The 20891-nt window shown below is 43.2% G+C and overlaps 1 protein-coding gene across 1 annotated transcript; it reads left to right on the top strand.

Moving 5' to 3' along the window:
• The first annotated feature begins 1056 nt into the window (after positions 1-1056).
• FAM177A1 (family with sequence similarity 177 member A1) lies at positions 1057-20598 on the top strand. The gene is made up of 5 exons (XM_086463555.1): positions 1057-1143; positions 5326-5502; positions 15743-15809; positions 17502-17599; positions 18416-20598. The coding sequence occupies exons 1-5, from the start codon at positions 1057-1059 to the stop codon at positions 18626-18628; spliced, it is 642 nt and encodes a 213-aa protein (XP_086319681.1). The 3' UTR covers positions 18629-20598.
• The last annotated feature ends 293 nt before the right edge of the window (positions 20599-20891 follow it).

Genomic DNA, 20891 nt, shown 5'->3' with positions numbered 1-20891 from the left:
CTGTGCTTTACCTGGGCCTGTAATTTATTGTGGGATCTGGATAATGCTTTGATAATATGGCTAAGAAAGTGCCTAAGAACCTGTCTATGCTACAGCCTGTAATTCTTTGGAAGTTATTCTTAATGACACAGGTTTGGAGGATGGCTCTTGCTGTCCCATAAAGAAGTGCACTTTACAGATGTTGGCTCCAACCTTTTTTAAAAAATAAATTATTCCTTGGTCCTATAAAAACGATGTTTTAAATGCTTCCACGTCCAGCTGTTTTCAGTAGTCGTTGGCACTGGCTAATGTGCCTTAACCTAGGTCAGCCCCGGTCCTGCCTGCAGGCCAGGCCCTCACCTGCACTAGGGCGGCCGTAGCATGGATGCAGGGGAAAGGACTCCCACTGCTCTGCTGGAGCCATTGAGCCACTATCTGACACACACTCTTCCCCGCATGCTGGGACTAACTGTTATTTTCTCACCTAGACACACAGCAGGGGCCTGGGCACCCTTGGTTTGCGTTTGCTTCTTGTTCTGTGGTTTCTGTCCTTCAAACTGCATTGAATTGCATGAGCCAACACCAGGTGCTGAAAGGCTTGGCCGGCCACCCCTTCTCGAGAGAGGAGGACTTCTAAATACTGTCACGTAACTTCAGGCACTTCTCAAACTATTATTCTATTATTTTGCAGATTTCTACAATATTCTAAGAAGATGACGTGTGTATTTCCCCACAACACGCAGAGTTTTCCCTCTTTGCAGAGGGGGCACGCTTCCCGTGGGGTGCAGCTATGGCCCCAGGTCTCTTCCCCGTCTCCCTCCCGGCTTGGTCCCGCTCCCCGAGCACCCGCCGGGCCTCTCTCTCGGGCAGGCCGCAGTTTCGAGCGCGGCCAGCCCCGCCGGGGCACTGCACCCCTCGGGCCGCGGAGGGGGCGCGGGCGGCGGCCTAGCAGGCCCTGGCGGTCTCCAAGCGCCGCCCCGGCGGGCGGTGTGACGGGCGGCGCCGCCCGGCTGCTCGCCTCTCAGGGCCGCGGCGGGTCCGCTGCCGCCCTCCCCCGGCGCCACAGCGGGCGGGAGGATGGAGCAGGGGCTGTCCGCCATCACCCTCTACTGCGCGCCAGCCGCCGGCCCCGCGGCTGCCGCCTGCGCCATGGAGCCTGAGCAGGTGAGCGGGGCCGAGGCCGGCGAAGCGGCCTCTCCCCCCGGCCGGGCCGGGCCGCCCCGCCGCGGGGCCCGGGACGAGACCGCTTCCGGAGGAGGGCGAGGCCCCTCGGGCCGCGATGGGGCGGGCGGCGGGGCTGGGTCCGGCCGGGGCGTGGGTGGCCACCGCGGCCCGATCGGCGGGGGAGCGCCCGGCGCAGGCCGGTTTTCCTCGGTGGGGTGTGGAGGGGCCTGGCCGCGGTGGGGGCAGAGCAGTCCGTCCGTCCGTCCATCCGTCCGTCCATCGGTCGTTTCCAGCGCTCGGTAATTACAGTCAGCGCGGCGGGCACGCGTGTATCCGGTGTCTCCTGTTCACCGGCAGATAATGTCTCTTACAAACGAGCCTGATAAATAGTAAATGGAGACAGGTTTCCGCTTTCCTCTGCACTGTCAGGCTCGCAAAGGCCTTGGAGATGGTCGGGGACACCAGCTCTTAATTAGACTGTAACCTAGCGAGCTCTCCTGCCCCTGCTGCTGATGTCCCTCGCGATGACCTCGGCCGCACGTTGGATCCTTTATGCACTGCATACGACTTTGGTGCCTATCCAGGGCTTGTTATTCCGAAGGTGTCTTGCAGTCGTCCTCTGACTCTATTATTCTGTTGTCTTCTGTTTCAGAAAGACTTGCTGTTTAATTTTAGTTGAAACACCAGGGTGGAAAGTCAAGCAATATAAAAACAAAAACAAAAACAAAACCAAAAACCACGACACCAAACCCAAACAAACCCCCAAAAACCCTAGCCAAAAAAAGTTAACACACATGAAATTGGTAAGGCAGGGAAGATGGCATAGGTAGAAATGTTGCATAGGTACAAATGTTTCTTGTTAGCTATTACCAGCCTTCTAGTAACTAGCACTGTCAGGTCAGTACCTCTGTGCAAATAGAATTACTGAGGAGGAGCGAGCATAGGAGACTTTGGCATTTTGGGTCATAAGTTCTCATAAGGATACCTGAGTCTGTCAGATTAAAAGATGCCAAAGCCTGCTCTCCCTATTACTTTTCACTTTTCTTTTTCCTAACCTTGATGAAACTTTATGCTACTCCACCACCTAATTAATGCTAGTTGTGTGAGCTCTCCTAGCTTACCTGAAGCTGTCCTGGCACACCTCATCCTTAATTGTAGTTTATTTATTTTGGCAGTTTGGATGTCGACTGAAATCCTATTGTGCTGGGTATTGTACCAACACTGTCAAAATGTGCCCTGCTCTCTCTGTTTCTGGCCAAAGGGTGAGATAAGAGAGTGGGTGTGAGGAGGGTAGACAAGGAGCAGCAGTTTCAGATGCCGACTTCCTGACAGGCAAGGTTTGCGTGAGTGCCATAAAGCCAAGAAGAATTCCAACAGGGCATCTGAATGAAAAGGAAGTTGCTTTCACTGAGTACCTTAAGAGCCTTAGCTAGTGTGGCGACAGCACAAAGGTGGCTGGACTTTGTGTCTAATAATTGCTGGAATAGAAGCTGAAGTAAATACTTTTATGACGTGAGGTTAAGACGAATGCTGCGTCTTTCAAGACCCAGATACGTGTTGGAGAGGGACGAGTCTGTAAAAAAAAAAAGCGGTGCCAACCTGACTAAAGCTGTGGACTAGCAGAACGATCTTTGTAACAACTTCTTGAACTGGAAAAGAAGATCAAATTCGTAAAGGAAGATTGATAGTATAAGCCTCAAACAGGAAATACTGTCACATTTGAGCTATAAAGCGAGTCTACTGACAATTCCAGAATAGATCTGCATTGCCACAGTTTTGGAAACACAAACTTTACTGAACTGTCTTTCAGCTGGGAGAGTTGGCTTTTATTGTGCATGTAAAAATTAAAAGGACAAATACTACAGTCATGACTAAAACCTGCATCCAGGTCTGTTGACTAGGTAGTAACCAAAGCAACAGCTGATATGTATTACTTATAATTATTTTACTTAATAATTTTGGCCCCTGAACCAGGTTACTAAGGGAAACTGGATTCATTGTTCCTTGATGAATCCTTACTATCTTCAACTACTGTATTTGTCTGAAACTTTGTGCCAGTACCAGCTATGCGGAGCTGCTTAGTGTAGGTAGTGTAAGTGGAGTGTGGGATGGGTGTGCAGGGAATTAAAGCCTGCTTTTTAAACTTTAAATATTAACTATGATTTTTTTCTAAATTAAAATATTTGAAGCGTTTGAGTTAAATGAGCCAAAATCAGATAAAGAGTCTGTGCCTTTTGAGAAGCTCTAAGGAGAGGCTCATGTTGCATGCTGTTATTAATCACAGTAATATTTGTGATGCTGTGTTGCAAGAAATAGTGCTCTTTAGCACTGTGACTAAACATGAAAAATGGCATCATTGTACGATGTCAATAAAGGAGTGTGAAACGTTCATAAAAGGCTGATTCTGTGGTGCTCTTTGCTCCAAAAAATACAGAATTGAGTCGCAGTGAGTGGCGCCCACTTTTATGGCAGCATCAAGGAGCGCTCCCTGTGTGTAGGCTGCTTCGCTGTTTTCAGTATTCGTATTTTTGTAGCTTTGGTGTTCTGCTCCTGCTCTGTTCCCAGGGTTGAAACACGGCAGAGAGAGTGCGCTGGGCCCGGGATAGTCAGTTTTGTCTTTCTATGTGAAAATGTAATTCTGCATGAAAATGTGATGCTGTTTCAGCTGAATTACCCCATTGAAGACTCGCCACTTGCTTCTGCTCTGCTCATCCAGGAAAGTGTCCACAATGTGCCATGGTAGCTAAAGGGATGCTAGGGGAGGCTGAGATGACTTGCAGTTTTGAGAAGCGGTGGTACAAGGGCTGGGAGAGATGATGAATGTGTGCACTCCCTCTCCACGCTGTAGAGCTCGGCACGTGATCTTTACCTTCCCTCCCTCTTCTCTGTGGGCACGAGAAGAATCTCTGCCTGGAATGCAGGAAGCCATTCTGCTCCCCACAGCCCCCTTCTGCCCCTCTCTGCCGTGCCCACTGGCTTTCCCAGCTAACCGAGCCTGTTTGCACAGTAAAGCTAAGCTACATAACCTGGCATAAGAGATGGGAACGGTGATGCTGTGCTTGCCATGATTATGGGATGTCTTACAACTATGTGATAAAATATGTATTTTTATAAATAATTTTGAATAGTCTCTGTGGAGACAATTAAGGTTGCATAGACAAGAAGTCAAACATTGGAACGTGCCCATTTTAAGCAGCCTGGATTCTGTGTACACATACACATGTCTCATTCCTTATAATTTTTAAGTTACATGGGCTTGTGCATTTTTAAAAACCTTTGTGGTACATTAAAACCATGTGGGTGGCATTTCCTAACTTCTATGTCCTTCTCTGTGTGACAGAAGTGTTTTCAAAACAGTGTTATGCATTTGATGTACTAGTGTCTAAAAGCTCTACCAAGGTGAAGTCTCTGTTTTGATAGATACAGCACAAAACCTTACTGAATTTCTCTGGCTGCAGGAGTTACTACCCTAAAAAATTATTGATTGGCCTTTGAACAGAAGTATATTTTTGTAACGCTTGTGACCCAAAGACTGCATTGTAGTATTCAGCAGCTGAAAAAACAAACCCAGACATTGTACTTCTCTTTTTTATATGTCCTTAGCCACAAAACTAAGTGTTGTTCTTTTAGCGTGGTCCCTTGTGCTAATTGTGATGGCTGATAGCGACCACAGAGGCAGACTCCTTGATGCATCTTTTTAAAGCTTGAGCCTGGCCCCTTAGTTATCCTTCATTCAGTTCTCTTCTGTGCTAGAGGTGTCTGCCTAAGCTTGCAAAGAGGTGGCTACAGCCTATGAACAACTTGATTAATTTCACTATATATTCACTCCAAAACCTACGATATTTGTGTGCACATCAAATTGTTTAAAGAAAAGTATCCTGCTAAGAAACTCCTACATAACACGGTGCTCTTTTGGAATAGGTGTTTTTAATACCACCTGTCCATTCTGAAGTGAAGGCACTTACCTTCTTGTTACTTTTAGTGAAGCGATCAGTTTTTACATATCTGCAAACAGTAATGTTTCAGTCTTACCTTTTACCTACAGCCAAGCTCTTGCAAATGTCCATTGTGTCTGCTAATCAATCTGAAATATTTTAAATAGCTCTTCATTATTTTTTTTAAGGCGGAACTTTTCCAGTTCCAGAAGCAAATACTTGAGATAATTTTTTTTCTTCTTTATAGCAACTTGCAAATGGAGATAGAGGCTTTGAGAATGTGGAGCTGGGTGTCATAGGAAAGAAGAAGAAAATTCCGAGGAGGGTTATTCATTTTGCAAGTGGAGAAACAATGGAAGAATATAGCACAGATGAAGAGGAAGACGAACAAGAGAAAAAAGACCTCTTGCCGCCTGTAGATCCTGTAGGTATTCTACTTGATAAATTGCTACTTCTGGTTTACTGGGTAGTTGCCCACATTTTATACTTTAATTCTTGTGTCACAAATATGATTTAGTATTTAGTATTAAAGAGTCCCTTAATTTTATTGGCTTTAGGGACTGAGAAATCTGTGAGAAGTACTCCTGAGAAGTTTTGTCCTGGAGTCCTCCTCCACTAAAGTAGCCCTATTAAGTAGAAATGGGTTTAATTTCTTCACAGTTCTAGTCTGTCCTCTCCAGCATTTTCCCCTCTAATAATATTTGCTTGGTGTCTCCTTGATGCATACTGTTTTTTAAAAAAATGTGCAGGGAAGGCATTTGTTTTGTGTTTGGTGAGAGCAGAGAGTTGAACCTGTAATTTAGTGTTAACCATACCAGCAATTTGATATAATTAAAAGAGTATAGAAGGGAAAGAAACAGATGACTTGCAGAAATAAAGGAAAACTGGTGTAATTAATTATATATCACAAACAGGCTTTTAAAGGACCTGCCTCGTCCATGTATGTAGTGTTCATCTGTCTTGTAAGCTGTTAAGATGTTGCTTGACCTGTGAATGGAGTCTCCATTTATTGGTCCAAATTCAAGTGGAGTTTTGACAATGAAAGCTGTCTCTAGTAGTGTGTATTGTAGCTGCTAAAATACATTTTCCTTTTTGTCAGTGATTCTGGATCTATGCTTGGAGGTAAATGAAATATATCTTCTGTTTTATTCTGTTGGCGTGTCTGACAATCTATTTTGTAGTGATAGTGTATCGTAAAGCTCGCAGACATGCGTGCCAGCGCTGGTGGTAGCAGCTCTCTGCTCTCTGGCAGTCAGTCTCAAAGAAGATCCACATCCATCTCTCCATCTCTCCACAACCCCATTCTCATGTTTCTTTTATGACAGCCCCACAAACGGCTGTCCCAACCACCTTTTTTCTGTACCCTCCTACAACATTTCTTACCCCAATAAATGGGGTCTGTAGTCCTATCCTCTCCTTGCCGGCGGGGCTCCCCTCCTGACCCTCTCTGGACTTGGTTGCGTGTACTGAGCTAGAGGTGGAGGCTCCAAAATTGGCTGGGTCCTTCCTGATGTGGACGTGGGGTCAGGCAGCCGGGAGCTGTTGCTTTGTGCAGCTGCTAGTCCTACCTGGTTGCACGCTGTGGGCAGAGGCCAGTGTAGAGCCGCTGGTTCCCAGACTTCGGATAAGAGTCTTTGCAGGCACAGGAGCTGGTGCCCTGTTTTTTACTTGACATTGCTGTTGAAATGACTTCTGCACCATCATTTGGGAATCTGTAATTAAGAAGTGTTGTGATTGAAGCTCTCTATTTACTGTGCAGTAGTAGGCCCTGTATTTATTTGTATCCCTATCCGTCCTGGGAGAGCTTGGCTTTGTTAGAGGGACTGCAATGGACACTTTGACTTACTGCTCATTCTCTTATGAAGAAATGGTGAAGGGATTTGCTTTAGGAAGGACTGTCGATCAGTTCTTTTCTTCCTCTCTATAAAATGAGTTTATCTTGAAGAAAAGAAAAAAAGTAGTTTGAGGACAGAGCTGCAGTGAGACTATGGGAATTGAGCTGGGATTTGGGTTCCTAGTGATTCACAGGTGAAGCTGTTGCATTTCATCTTGGATGAATTGATGGTACTATCTCTTTCTTGCTAGGAAGTTCTTGTATACAACGAAAAGTAACATTCTCCTGGGTGGAGGTAGGATATCCTCAGGATAAAACACACCTGAAGTTTATAGATTGAAAATAAGTATATTCTACTCACAAACAATGACTAGATGTTAAGCTGCCTTGCTGGATGTTGGGGGTTTTTTTTCTTCCCTAAGGATCTACTAAGAGAAATGCGAGAACTGTGAAACTTATTGAATATTATGGTAATGTTCAGGTATCTTCAGAGTTGGGTCTGTTCCCTGGTGTGCAAGTCATGTCAGATATCCATGGATCTGTAAGAGATTTTTTCCCAACTCTAATTGGCAGGGGACCAGACCTGTGTAATTTTTGTGCCATTTCCTCTCGGTAGAAGAGAGTTACACTGTGGTGCAGTGATGGAAGGCTCACGAGCCTTGATGTGCGTGTTGTAAGGCCAGAGATGTGCACACTGCTGTACAAATCGACACTTAACTAAAGAGCCCTCGAACATGCACAACAGCTGGGAATGCTGTGTGATCATTTTCCTGCTTTCCTAATATGGATTTTTTTTCTATATACCAAAAAGGATATTGTATGGCACAGTTAAGATTGCTTTATTCTCTTTTTATAGTTTATGAAAGCCTTAATTTTTATTACACTTCTTAATAAAAGGGCCCCCCAATCCAGAATAGTTTATTGTGGAGCACAGTATGCCTTATTATGTATTGCTTTTTGCCTTGACAGAATAAACTTGATTAGACCAAGGGTTGCCATTAAGTGAAGTTTACCTTATCTGCTGCATGCTTCGTGTACCCCAGCTGAGCCAGTCAATTGAAGAAATGTTAGTCCAAGCTGAGCTTTGATGTTTTAGCCAACAGCTGCCTTAAAAATGTTTTTATTGTGGGATTTCTATAAAAGCAATTAAATAGTCAGTTTGCTGAGACCAGCATGTCTAAAACTTGTTATCTCAGTTGGGATACTAAAATGTACGTTGCAAGTAATAGCTGTTTCTGGTCCAATTTATTTTTAGAAAAGGCATATTTAATATTTTGAATAGAAACTTTGCATCATGAAATTTCAAAGGTCAGCTGGTATTGGCATCCTGGCAGCTTCTGAATGAGTTTAAGGGAAGCAAATATTTTGCTGTGTTGTAAAGAAACATCTTCAGCAAGTACTTTGGTTTAATTGTGTTTTAGAGCTAAGCAGACAATAACCAGACAATAATGATGTCTTTCTTACTAAGCAAAGTAACATGTATATAACCTGGTAATACGACAACTAAAGCACTCAGTGTGATGGACTTCTGCCACTCATAAGAAAACAATTTCTCAAAAAGAACTGGGTCTTAAATTTTGTTTTGAAACAACGATTCTGATACTTCTGTAGGTCAGCACTCAGTTCATTAACGTTCTTCAACTGGAGTGTCCATTCTATTGTATTTTGTTTTCTTTTTTTTTAAGAATGTGTTGAATCCAGAACACAGGGTATGCTTAATATATTTTCCCTGGATTTTTTAGATAATAGCATTCAGTATTATCTGATTGTTCTCAGATTAAAATTTAAATGCTTTAATAACATAAATGTTTTAATTTTAACTGAGTCTTCTGTCCTAAAATTTAGATTACACTTTATATGTAAATCTCCTTTTGCTTCTGTCCACCCAAACTTTATTTTGTAGTAATTAAATTTCTCTAACCTGTTATAGAAGATAATCTTTCTGTTATCCATGGAGGGCCGCTTGCTATAGTCTTTGTTGCATTCACCTACTGCATGAGTAGGCAGAAGGTGGAGTGTAAGTTTTTGCAGAGCGACTGTAAGCAATATGACTGTTGGTGTTAACCTTAGAATTCATCCTGAGAACATCTCTGCAACAAAGCTCCAGAAGAGATTTAATTTTATTAACATTCAGTGCTCAGAAAGATTGAAACACATTCTTACAGGAAGATTATCTTGATATCCTGTAGTTAAAAGGAGCTTAACTTCAAATACAAAAAGTTGTCTCTTGAGGACCGTTGAACTCTAATTTTCAGAATCTGGGGATGAGGGAGAAAAATAGTCACTGACCAAGTAATAGCTACTTGTAATATGGTAGAAGCTTTTTGGTGGAGGATGATGTGTGTGTTTCTGATCTTGTTTTCACTGGCTTGTCTTAGATGCCACAGTTTGCATGGTGCATACACTGAAGGACCTGATATAGCAATGATCAGTCAATAACTAAAATGCATCTTGGCACAGTAAACAATGGAAAAATGTACACCCTATTTGGTGATGTATATTAACTCTTAAATACAGGATTTGTTTTTTCTTAAATCAGGAAATGATTCTTTTCATCATTTTGCCATTTTGTTTGGCAAAGAGAAACCCTACATTTTTTGGAAAGTTCATGTGTTTGTTATTAGGGACTGAAATCTGCCAAAAATAAATACAGGTGTGGGTTGTTTAGGAACATGGTGCACTCAGAAGTTCAGGGAAGCCTGTGTGCGCTCCCTTTGGCAGCCCTATACTACGAAACGAAGTCATGTTCTGTTGTTGAACCAGAGCCCTCTTGATTTTGTCAATGATTGAATCCACTATGTTTATACCTACTTAAAATGAAGCACTTACAGAATCATAGGATAGAATCATTAAGGTTGGAAGAGAGCTGTAAGATCATCAAGCCCAACTGTCAACCCAACACCACCATGCCCAATAAACCATGTCCTGAAGTGCCACATCTACATGGTTTTTGGACACCTCTAGAGACGGTGACTCCACCACTTCCCTGGGCAGCCTGTTCCAGTGTTTGACCACTCTTTCAGTAAAGAAATTCTTTGTAATGTCCAGTCTAAACCTCCCCTGGCCCAACTTGAGGCCATTTCCTCTTGTCCTATCACTGATTACTTGGGAGAAGAGACCAACACCCACCTCACTGCAACCCCCTTTCAGGTAGCTGTAGAGAGCGATAAGGTCTCCCCTCAGCCTCCTCTTCTCCAGACTAAACAACTCCAGTTCCCTCAGCTGCTCCTCACACGACCTGTTCTCCAGACCCTTCACCGTCTTCATTGCCCTTCTCTGGACACGCTCCAGCACCTCAATGTCCTTCTTGCAGTGAGGGGCCCAAAACTGAACACAGTGTTCGAGGTGTGGCCTCACCAGTGCTGAGTACAGGGGCAGGATCACCTCCCTGCTCCTGCTGGCCACATTGTTTCTGATACAGGCCAGGATGCTGTTGGCCTTCTTGGCCACCTGGGTGCACTTCAGCTGGCTGTCAGCCAACACCGCCAGGTCCTTTTCCACCCAGCAGCTTTCCAGCTACTCATCCCTAGGCCTGTAGCATGGCATGGGGTTGTTGTGACCCAAGTGCAGGATGCAGCACTTGGCCTTATTAAACTTCATAGAGTTGACCTCAGCCCATCGATCCAGCCTGTCCAGGTCCTTCTGCAGAGCCTTCTTACCCTTGAGCAGGTGAACACTCCCACCCAATTTAGTGTCATCTGCAAACTTACTGAGGGAGCACTCAATACCCTCATGCAGATCATTGATAAAGGTATTAAACAAGACCGGTCCCAGTACTGAGCCCTGGCACCAGCTGGATTTAACTCCATTCACCACCACTCTCTGTGCTCGGCCATCCAGCCAGTTTTTAACCCCACTTAGACTGCGCCTGTCTAGGCCATGAGCCACCAGCTTTCTTAGGAGAGTGCTATGGGAGTCGGTGTCAAAGGCTTCACTGAAGTCCAGGCAGATGACATCCACAGCCTTTCCCTCATCGACTAAGCGGGTCACCTGGTCATAGAAGGAGATCAGGTTTGTCAAGCAGGACCTGACCTTCATGAACCCATGCTGGCTGGGCCCGATCCCCCAATTGTCCTGCACATGCCATGGAGTGCCCTCAAGATGAACTGCTCCATAATCTTTCCTGTTACCGAGATCAGGCTGACAGGCCTGTAGTTCCCCAGATCCTCCTTCTGGCCTTTCTTGTAGATGGGCATCACATTGGCAAGCCTCCAGTCATCTGGGACCTCCCCTGTTAACCAGGACTGCTGATAAATGATAAACAGAGTGGTTTGGCCAGTTCCTTTGCTAGCTCCGTCAGTACTTTTGGGTGGATCCCATCTGGCCCCATAGACTTGTGAGTGTCCAGGTCATGTAGCAGGTCATTAACTGCTTCCTCCTGAATTATGGGGGGTTTATTCTGCTCTCCATCCCTGTCTTCTGGCTCAGGGGTCTGATTACCTTGAGGATAACTGGTTTGACTATTAAAGACTGAAGCAAAGAAGGCATTGAGTACCTCAGCCATTTCCTCATCCTCGGTGACAATGTTCCCCCCCTGCATCCAATAGAACATGGAAATTCTCCTTGGCTGTCTTTTTGTTGTTGATATATTTGTAAAAGCATTTCTTGTTCTCTCTTATGACAGTGGCCAGATTTCTAGCTGGGCTTTTGCCTTTCTAATTTTCTCTCTGCATGACCTAAAAAGATCCCTGTACTTTTCTTGAGTTGCCTGCCCCTTCTTCCAGAAGTGGTAAACTCTGCTTTCTTTCCTGAGTTCTAGCAGAAGCTCCCTGTTCAGCCAGGCCGGTTGTCTTCCCCTCTGGTTTGTCATACAGCACATGGGGACAGCCTGCTCCTGTGCCTTTAAGACTTCCTTCTTGAAGAATGTCCAGCCTTCCTGGACCCCTTTGCCTTTCAGGACTGTCTCCCAAGGGACTTTCTTGACTAGCGTTCTGAACAGGCCAAAGTCAGCCCCCCCCAGAAGTCCATGGTAGTGGTTTTGCTGATCCCCTCCTTACTTCACCAAGAATTGAGAACTCTGTCATTTCGTGGTCGCTAAGCCCAAGACGGCCTCTGACCACCACATCTCCTCTGTTTGTAAACAGCAGGTCAAGCGAGGCACCTCCCCTGGTAGGCTCACTCACCAGCTGTGTCAGGAAGTTCTCTTCCACACACTCCAGGAGCCTCCTGGACCATTTCCTCTCTGCTGTGTTGTATTTCCAGCAGACATCCGGTAAGTTGAAATCCCCCACAAGGACAAGGGCTAATGATTGAGAGACTTCTACCAGTTGCTTGTAGAATGCCTCATCTGCCTCTTCCTCCTGCTTGGGTGGTCTATGACAGACTCCCAGCAGGATATCTGCCTCGTTGGCCTTTCCCCTCATCCATAAGCACTCAACCTTGTCATCGCAATCATTGAGCTCTACACAATCAAAACACTCCCTAACATACAAAGCCACCCCACCACCTCTCCTTCCTTACCTGTCCTTCTGAAGTGCTTGTAGCCATCCGTTTTAGCACCGCAGTCAGGAGAGTCATCCCATCATGTTTGTGTGATGGCGACTAAGTCACAGCTGTCCTGCACAATGGCTTCCAGCTCCTCCTGCTTGTTGCTCATGCTGTGTGCATTGGTGTAGATGCACTTGAGCTGAGCTATCGATTTCACCCCCAACATTGGCATGCCAGACCTGGGCTCATCTCTAGCGGGCCTGGTTTTATCCCCTTCCCCCTTCGAACCTCGTTTAAAGCCTTCTCGATGAGCCCAGCCAACTCATATGTGAGAATCCTTTTCCCCCTTTGAGAAAGTTGAACTCCATCTGTTGCCAGCAGGCCCGGTGCCGTGTAAACCTCCCCATGACCATAAAAAACAAAATTCCACTGATAGCACCAGCCTCAGAGCCACGTGTTTATCAGGTGCGTTTTCCTGTTCCTTTCAGTATTCTTCCCTGCCACTTGGATTAAAATTATACATTAAGAATTTTCGTACTTTAAAACCATTGTGTTTTCCAGTTTAAACAACAAAATAAAGTCAGGACAGCTGAATAGTATAATTAAGCATGGTAGAAATGTATACTAAAGAGACTGATGGCAGGAGAAATACTGTCCCCTTACAATAAACCAGTGTCCTGTGTTTCATACTGCTGCCCCTTGTTTCGAGTCAAGAAATACGGTATTACTGTGTCCTTGCATTGATTAACGACTGAGCATTAAGGCTTCTCTGGCCAAAGGAGGTTAACATACAGTATCTGGGTATGTGGTTCTTACTGAATATCAGTAGGACCTGACTTGGGTACTGTTTTCCAGTGTTGCTCAATGCATTAAAGCTACTTCACGGGGTGAGATTAGTTTGTACTGAACCATTGCCTAACAGCCCTGTTCACATCACCCGAATGGCTCTGGCTTTCTCCAGTACCTCTTCTCACCTCGCATTCACCATTCCTGGTTCGATCTCCGAGGTGCTCTGAGAAACCACCCAAAATTGCCCTGAGGAAGTAAGTGGGGGAAAAAAGGAGGATTATTCCCTGCATGTGTTCCCTTGTTCCTGGTTGATCTTGGTGGTTTACTCTCCAAGCCATCTCCTTTCTCCTGTTGAATTTGTGTGAAGTAGCTTCTCTCATGGTTTTATATTGCCTTTTGAGACACTTGAAAGAATGGTTTTTAAATTGAGGGGACTGGCAAAGCCTTGCTTGGTGGGGGTGAAGAAGTGTCCAGTTGGGCTTTGTCAGAAAGCAGAGGTTTCCATGAAGCTGAACTTACAAGTGCTTCTGGTATACCAAACTGGTTTTTAATTGTGGTGGGGGAACAGTAGAAATAGAATCTCTGTGTCTGCTGAGCCTCAGATGTTCTCTACGTTTGTGTTACCAGAAACACGTTAGAATATTCTGTGTCTGAGTTACTTCTGTCATGTTGAAGTTCAGCTTGTGTTTTCACTCTTAAATGCTAGGGGGGCTCTTGTAGCTTCTTGCTTACAGCCACACAGCAGGCCCTTGTTTGTCCTGTGCACTGTGTGAATGCTTTTTAACCTTGTCACCTTGTTATGAAGGATTGTACAGAGCCTCTGCTGCATCATTATTGGCACCTGCAGCAACAAGCTTTTCCAGCACTTTTTTTGACTTCAACTGAACAAACTCTGAAATGATTGTCCTTAGCCTGTCTGCCAGCTGAGCCCGTAATCGACAAGCTGGAGGTGCTTTTGTGCAAGCAGGATAGCAGCTGGTTTTGCTTATACTTTTACCTTGGCAGGACATTTTCCATACCCACTGCCAAAAATATGTAGCATCTGGCTTTTTTCAGCCTGCCCAACTTGAGTTTCTGGCTTGACAGACAATTTCTTGCTGCACTGATTTGTAGAGGCTACGCTTGGAAAGCACTGAAGTCTAGTAGCATGTGTACGTGCATACTGAGGCTATACCAACTAATCTCTGTAGCTGTATTATTTACAATAATACTGTAAATATGTCCTGTACAGATATCTACTAAAGAAGGTCGCAGAAAATGGTTACTATCAAACAGTTTTTAGCAACAAGCTATAAATACATATGTAACTGAGTGGAGCTAATGGATTTCATTTAATAAATGCTGACACTTTTAATTGCTACTTTGCACAAGGAAAGTACCTCTACAGAGATCTTTACTGGGGGAAAATATATAACAAAGAGCTAGCCTGAATGAAACAGACTGTTAACTATAAACATGTTTTAGTCCACTGTGAAATTTGAGTTTGCCTTTTCACAAAAGTGAAAGCCTACAGCTTTTCCCCGTTAGATTGGAATCTGCTTTTCCCCTTCGTTTTATTACATGGCTTCTTGTCTGATTTTTTTTAAAAAAAGAGATACAGCCCCTTTCCTTAGTGGAGAGGGTAGCCTATATATGCCCATGAATTTCTAAATTTTCTTCAAGTTCCTATGTGTCAGTATCTCAAGCTGTCTGGAGGCTGCAGTACTTCTGTGGTGGTGAGTACACCATAGTCGTGCAAAGGGCAACTCCCCCTCCTCGTGTTTCTGGTCTGTCCTTCCTAAAGAGTCTGTATCCCCCCACTGCAGCACTCCAGTCATGTGAGCCGTCCACCACATCTCTGGGAACCCACGATCCTACCCCTGCAGCTGCACACACATCTCTTAATTCCTTGTGTTTACGCCCCGTGCTGCGTGCCTTTGTGTGCAGGCATTTCAGAGAGACTTCCCTGCTTACATGCAAATACTTGAGGTGACCCCACTTGAGCTCCGTTTTGTTAATTTTGTGTTCCTCGTTGTTCACATCACCCCAGGCACTTCACTTGTCAGCCCTGTCCATCGCTCCCTCAGAGCTGCAGTAACTTTCTCCCTCCCTCATCGTTCCTGGTTTTGTTCTTCAGGTGGAATTCCAAACAATAATTCATGTCTCATTGTAAATACTTGGAAGCAGCCTCTTGCTCAGAGACCACTTTGAAGGTTTGGTTTGGTTTTCAACAGTCTTTTGCAGTTCTCTTATTATTGTAATGAGGGACTACGTGGTTGACCCACTTCTCTTCTCGGCCTGATGGAATTCAGAACATTATGGGAAGGTCTTTCTAGTTATAGGAGTTACCTCGGGATCGAGCTGGATGCTTGTCATTTCCCAAGTCTGGGAGTGGGAAGCAAAAACCAGTGAAACAGATTTTCCCAGATGTAAACTGTGGTTGTATTTATATCTTACAGTGATACCTTGGTTCATGTATGACTGATCTAGACCTACTTTAAAGCAAGAATATTCTTATAGGTGGCAAACACGAACTGTTGCAGATCCTTCTTCTCAATCGGTGTGAGTTTTCGCATGTATTACTGTGTGCATGAACATACAGCTGTACGTATTCATACTAGTCTTGTTCTCACAGACCACGCTCACGTGGGGACCCTACTTGTGGTTTCATATGCTGCGAGTTGCCACATCAACTTTATCAGGTATTGCTTTATTTAATTCTTGAGTAAACCAGTAATGGAATATTGAAAGTTGCTTTGACAGACTGTAAATCATCTTCGTGAGCTACTGGACATTTTTTCAAAAGTAGGAGTGAACCTGTATTTTAATCTGTAGAGACATACTCTCTTGCCTTAGGCACTTTTTACCTTTCAATCAGCAACTCTTAAATGCAAGAATGAACAGAAAATATCCTTTCGCTGAACACTTTTTTCCCCCTTTTTCTCCATATGGAGATAGGGTGGTGTTGGCAAGGGAGTGCATCAGCTTTCTATTAGGTTTTGTATGGAACTATTTTGTGTGACATTATCTGAAAAGAATGTGGTTTGGAGTAACTAAACTGACAGTTTTTATGAAGAAGACAACTAGAAGTTATCCCAAGAACACATCTAGCCTTGTGCTTTACAACAGACTTCTGAGGTTACAAAATAAACAAAAATAAGACTATTGTCAAGACTGTTAAACTCACTGCATAGAAGTTTATTTGACCTGTGGACCTCATAAAATTTTGCGAGGTTTTAAAAATGCTTGCCCTAGCCTGTGTTCTTCCCAAGGTGAAAAGTATCTTTATTGGTTTTTTGACAAATATTGTAGAGTATCTGTCATTGTACACTGAATTTTGAGTATTTTTTAAAACTATTGGCAGTCTATTCTATTAACTAACCTATCCTTATTTTTAGAAACAGTTTTTCCCTAATGTACAGTGTAATTCTATTCCTCGTCATATCTGTTCTTCATACACAAAGGTAGATATGGCTTCCCTTTCTTCAGAAGTTCTTTATGAATGTGAAGATTAGTACTTCTTTCTTCCCACTTCAGTTTTGCCTCTTACATTTGTAATTTCACCTGGTCTTTTGCACAGAGCTCTGGATGCCAGGATACCTACAAAATTGGTCATTGTGAATATTCACTGAAGCAGTCAATTGCTAACTTCTGACTTGTTTTCCCTGAAGATAACTAGCTCATTTGTATCTTTAGGGCAGATTTGCAATTTGAAGTGCAATATATTTGACTTCTTGCTTGCCTTTACTCAAGAACCAGTGGCGTAGCCTTCACCATGACTGACACAAGCCCCTCTGTTCCACACTTCTGGCTGTGCAGTACCACTGTTTTAGCAAAGCAGTGCTGCATGTAGCCTCCAGCTTGAAAGCTGAGACAGCTGAAACCTAAATATTTTATTAATCCATTAGTATGCAACACAGAACATTGCTAAAACTGCTACTGACTTGAAGTATGCGTAAGTCATAAATAACTCTCTAGTTTGTTGGTACCATTAGGCTGAAGTACTGGCTCAGTTGGTAGCTATGTGTTTTTGTCTAACCTTTAATTTTCAGTTCAGGTTCAGTTAAAGGCTTATCCTTTAACTGATCCTCGAGCAAAACAAACCTAGAGTCAAAGCTGAAATTGGTAGAATTCAAACAAACACTAGCACCATCTAGATTTTCATTAATTTCTGTGTTCTCCTTTGTTCGTTCTTTATCTTAAAGAACAATTATTAGTATATTGATCTAATAATTACATATAAGTAGGTCAGCCTAGCAGATTCTGGTTTTGTTGTTTGAGTGAAGTAGGACTATGGAAAACCATTCAGGAAAAATGGTGATACCTTTAAAAATAAAGCTGTGCTTAAGAATTTTCTTCTAGATACTAATTGTACGTAAACCTCTGTTTTTTAGTGTGTGACTTCCTTGGGGAAAAGATTGCATCTGTTCTGGGGATAAGCACCCCAAAATACCAGTATGCCATTGATGAGTATTACAGAATGAAGAGAGAGGTATGTGTGTGTGAGAGAGAGTTCTTGCACTCCTTTTCTCCCAATTTGCCTTCCCTGCTATTTTAAAAAATGAAATTTGTATTCCAGCATTAAAATGAAGTTGTAGAACCTCTATTTCAGCTTGCCTTCAGTTTTCATTTGCAACATGATTAACGCTTGCTTATCCGTCAGCTCATCAGCCGTAGAACTGGCTGGGTCCTGACCACCGCTCTGTTTCTCTTGTACAATGCACTTTAAAGTCACAGCGTGAGAAAGTTGGCTGGAGGAGTCGCTGGGCGCTGTGCAGAGGTGGCTCCTAGGAGCGTGCTTTCCAACTCTAAAACTTGTTCAACGAAGTGTCAAGGGTAAACTGAACATGATGTTACCATTTGTTCTAAACCATAACTGGAAATGACTGATAGGCAGCCAGTGCGTTATGCAAAAAACCCCTTGATCTTCATTCGGCAGAGAAGAGAAACACACTTAAGGGTTTGCTACTTATTTTGTATTTTTGATAGGTCTTTATTATTAAGAGCTGAAAAAGCTTTAGAGAAGGTAGACCTATCACTTACTATTGACTGAAACCTGCTTATCTAGGCATGTGACATTTTTTTCTGTGCTTAACAGGGTTTAATCCTTCACTTTTCATGATTACTTTTTTTTTCCATAATGGGAATCCAGGAATAACCTCATCTTACGATCAACTAGTGACTGTTTTGTGGTGGAACAAATGTCCTTGCCTTGTAATAGGAACTGGATTGCTCTTATGGAAAGACTTAGAGTGAATGTAAGTTAAGTGGTAAATAGCAGCTTACGAATCCGGTTATCTATTTTTAGGAGGAAGAGGAGGAACAGGAAAACAAGATGTCAGAAGAAGCAGAAAGACGGCATCAGGAACAGCAGAACAAGCCACAAGCTGAAGCTCCTGTCCAGACAGACCAGCCTGAAGCAACAGCATGCACTTCATTTGTGAATGTAAACTTTGAAAATGAGGGAGATGGCCAGTCTGTTGGGGAAGATAAACAAGAGGTAGTTCCTGTCCCTCCTTAAGTGTAAAGCTCTGTATAATGTAGGAAATAGGAAGTGTCAGATGTCACAATCTGGCTATAAGAACCAGGAAAAATAGGATTATACTTGTTCAGTGAAATACAACTTTTAGCATTCTTATTGATCAGGAGAGAGCTAGGTGGTGTCTGTTCAGTCTGTCTGCCTAATAAAGGCTGAGGCATGCTGCCAAATTGGCACTTCAGTCAAAATTAAAGTTGCACTACAAACATTTGGTCTAAAATTGAGTGTGTGAGCTAATTTCTGTGTAAAGCAAGTAAAAATGTCTTTTCTTTGAATTGCTGTGTCTAACACCTGTGGATTGCAGATGCAGTGCTGTTTCCTACTTCTAAACACCTATTTCTGATTTGCACATTGTTTGCAACTTGGCTCTCTATGAATAGATTAATAGGAACCAATATCCTGTAACTCACAAGTCAGTATAATAGTGTCTCATTTCCCCTATTTATTGTCACTGTTGTATGCATGTATTTTTTTTCTGGTGTTGTTTAACACAAGAGATAATGTTAGATTTAATGTTAATTAGATTTAAGGGTCCACTGACTTTTTTTTTTAAATAAATTAAAAAAAAAGAAAAACAGTTAAAGGAGGCTGTAAACACCCTTAAGAACTTATTAACAAATACCAGTACTCTTGGAGGCTAATAGTGCTCAGCTGCTTCACCCAGTGCTGTAACAGTACAGAACTAGGATCGGTGTAAGATGTTCTCAGGCCAAGTCCAAGAATTGAGGCCCACCTGCTTGAATACTTTACATGCTCTGAATCGCCCTGGGAATAAACTATGAAGTCTTGCTAAATTGTCCTGAATGCACTGGACACTGTGTATGGTGCCCGTCTAGAACTATGAGAACTTTTCTGGCCACAGATTACCTGTCAGGGTACCTGATTAACTAAACAGACCATTTAAATTACCAGTAAGGGATGTGCCGTTGCAGATGTCCCCCCCACTTTAGCACAGAATACATAAATAACTAGCAATCACAAAACCAAACTTCTGATTCTTCCTTTCTCTTAAATAAACAAAACGCTTTGTTGCAATACTGCAACAACAACAATTTTTACTTTTGTCTGAGCGAAACGCAGGTAGCTCCAGAGCTTTTAAGTAGCACCAAATACCAATTTACTATTGTACTGCAATGACTGTCGTTCTACCTGTAGCTTGCAAGAGGTAGATGATTTACTTTGGGACAATCAGATGTCAGTGCCCCAGTCACTTACCATCGAGAACCGCTGTAGATGAAGGAGCAGAGATCCTGCACTAGTTACCATGTGAAACATTACTCCTCAAGATTTCTTAAAATAATTTGTAAGAAAGAGTCTTCAGTGAAATTTTGTGATGGTATCATCAGATGTCCCTGGCCTTGGTCCTGCCACCAACTAACTAAGGAGCCTGATGTAGTAGCAGAGGCCAGGTAACTTGGCTGTTAGTTTCCAGAGTTCTGTTACGTATTTTGAACAACCCCCTGCCTGAACTAGTGTCCTACAAGAGCACAAATTCCTTCTTCTCTGTCTGCTCTTGGCATTCCAGCACTACAGAAAATCTTGAGGAGGATTCAATCACCAGCTCTAGTCCATCTGTTTTGATACTCAGTTCTTTGCCTCTTTTTGAATTCTAAGACAGAGGGTGCCAACAGCTGTGTAAAAATCATTCCTTAGCCCTGAACATCTCCACAGGAGAGCTTGCTTCAACAGCTGGGGGATACACAGAAAAACAGCTTGTTGGGAGTCCTTACACTGTCAAGGATAGATAGACTCACAGAGCTCAAGAGTAAACCTTTACAGCTGATGGATGCTTTTCATTTCTGCTAAGAAATTTATGTCAGTTACATTGATTTTTTTTCCTCCCTCTTGTATCTGTTGCATCAGAAACGCTCTCACTGCCTTGGGTTTAAACTTCTTTGTATAAAATACTGTATTAATCACTGTGCCTTAACTTAATCCTTCCTTCATTTTTTTGCGAGCTGTATGAAAGTGGTTACTTTCATAATGGTTTAATTTTTCTGTAAATGCATTAATTGGTTATTTTATATTTAATATAATTTTTGAACTGGAAGTTGGCTATGGCTTTTCCTTTAAAAGGGTGCGGTCTTTGAAACTATGCCTGCACACAGGAACCAGTGCCTGTTCATTGTTTCCCATTGAGTCACACATCCTGGTGGAATATTCAAACACTGAAATTCAAGATACTGTACTGCCCTCACCCCTTCCTTACAATCTCATGTAGTACTTGTAAGCATACTCAGTGTGT

Source organism: Leptosomus discolor, chromosome 3, assembly GCF_034619465.1.
Source record: "Leptosomus discolor isolate bLepDis1 chromosome 3, bLepDis1.hap2, whole genome shotgun sequence".
Taxonomy (NCBI): domain Eukaryota; kingdom Metazoa; phylum Chordata; class Aves; order Leptosomiformes; family Leptosomidae; genus Leptosomus; species Leptosomus discolor.
The sequence above is the reverse complement of the archived record's forward strand: the minus strand, read 5'-3'. Positions and strand labels throughout refer to the sequence as shown.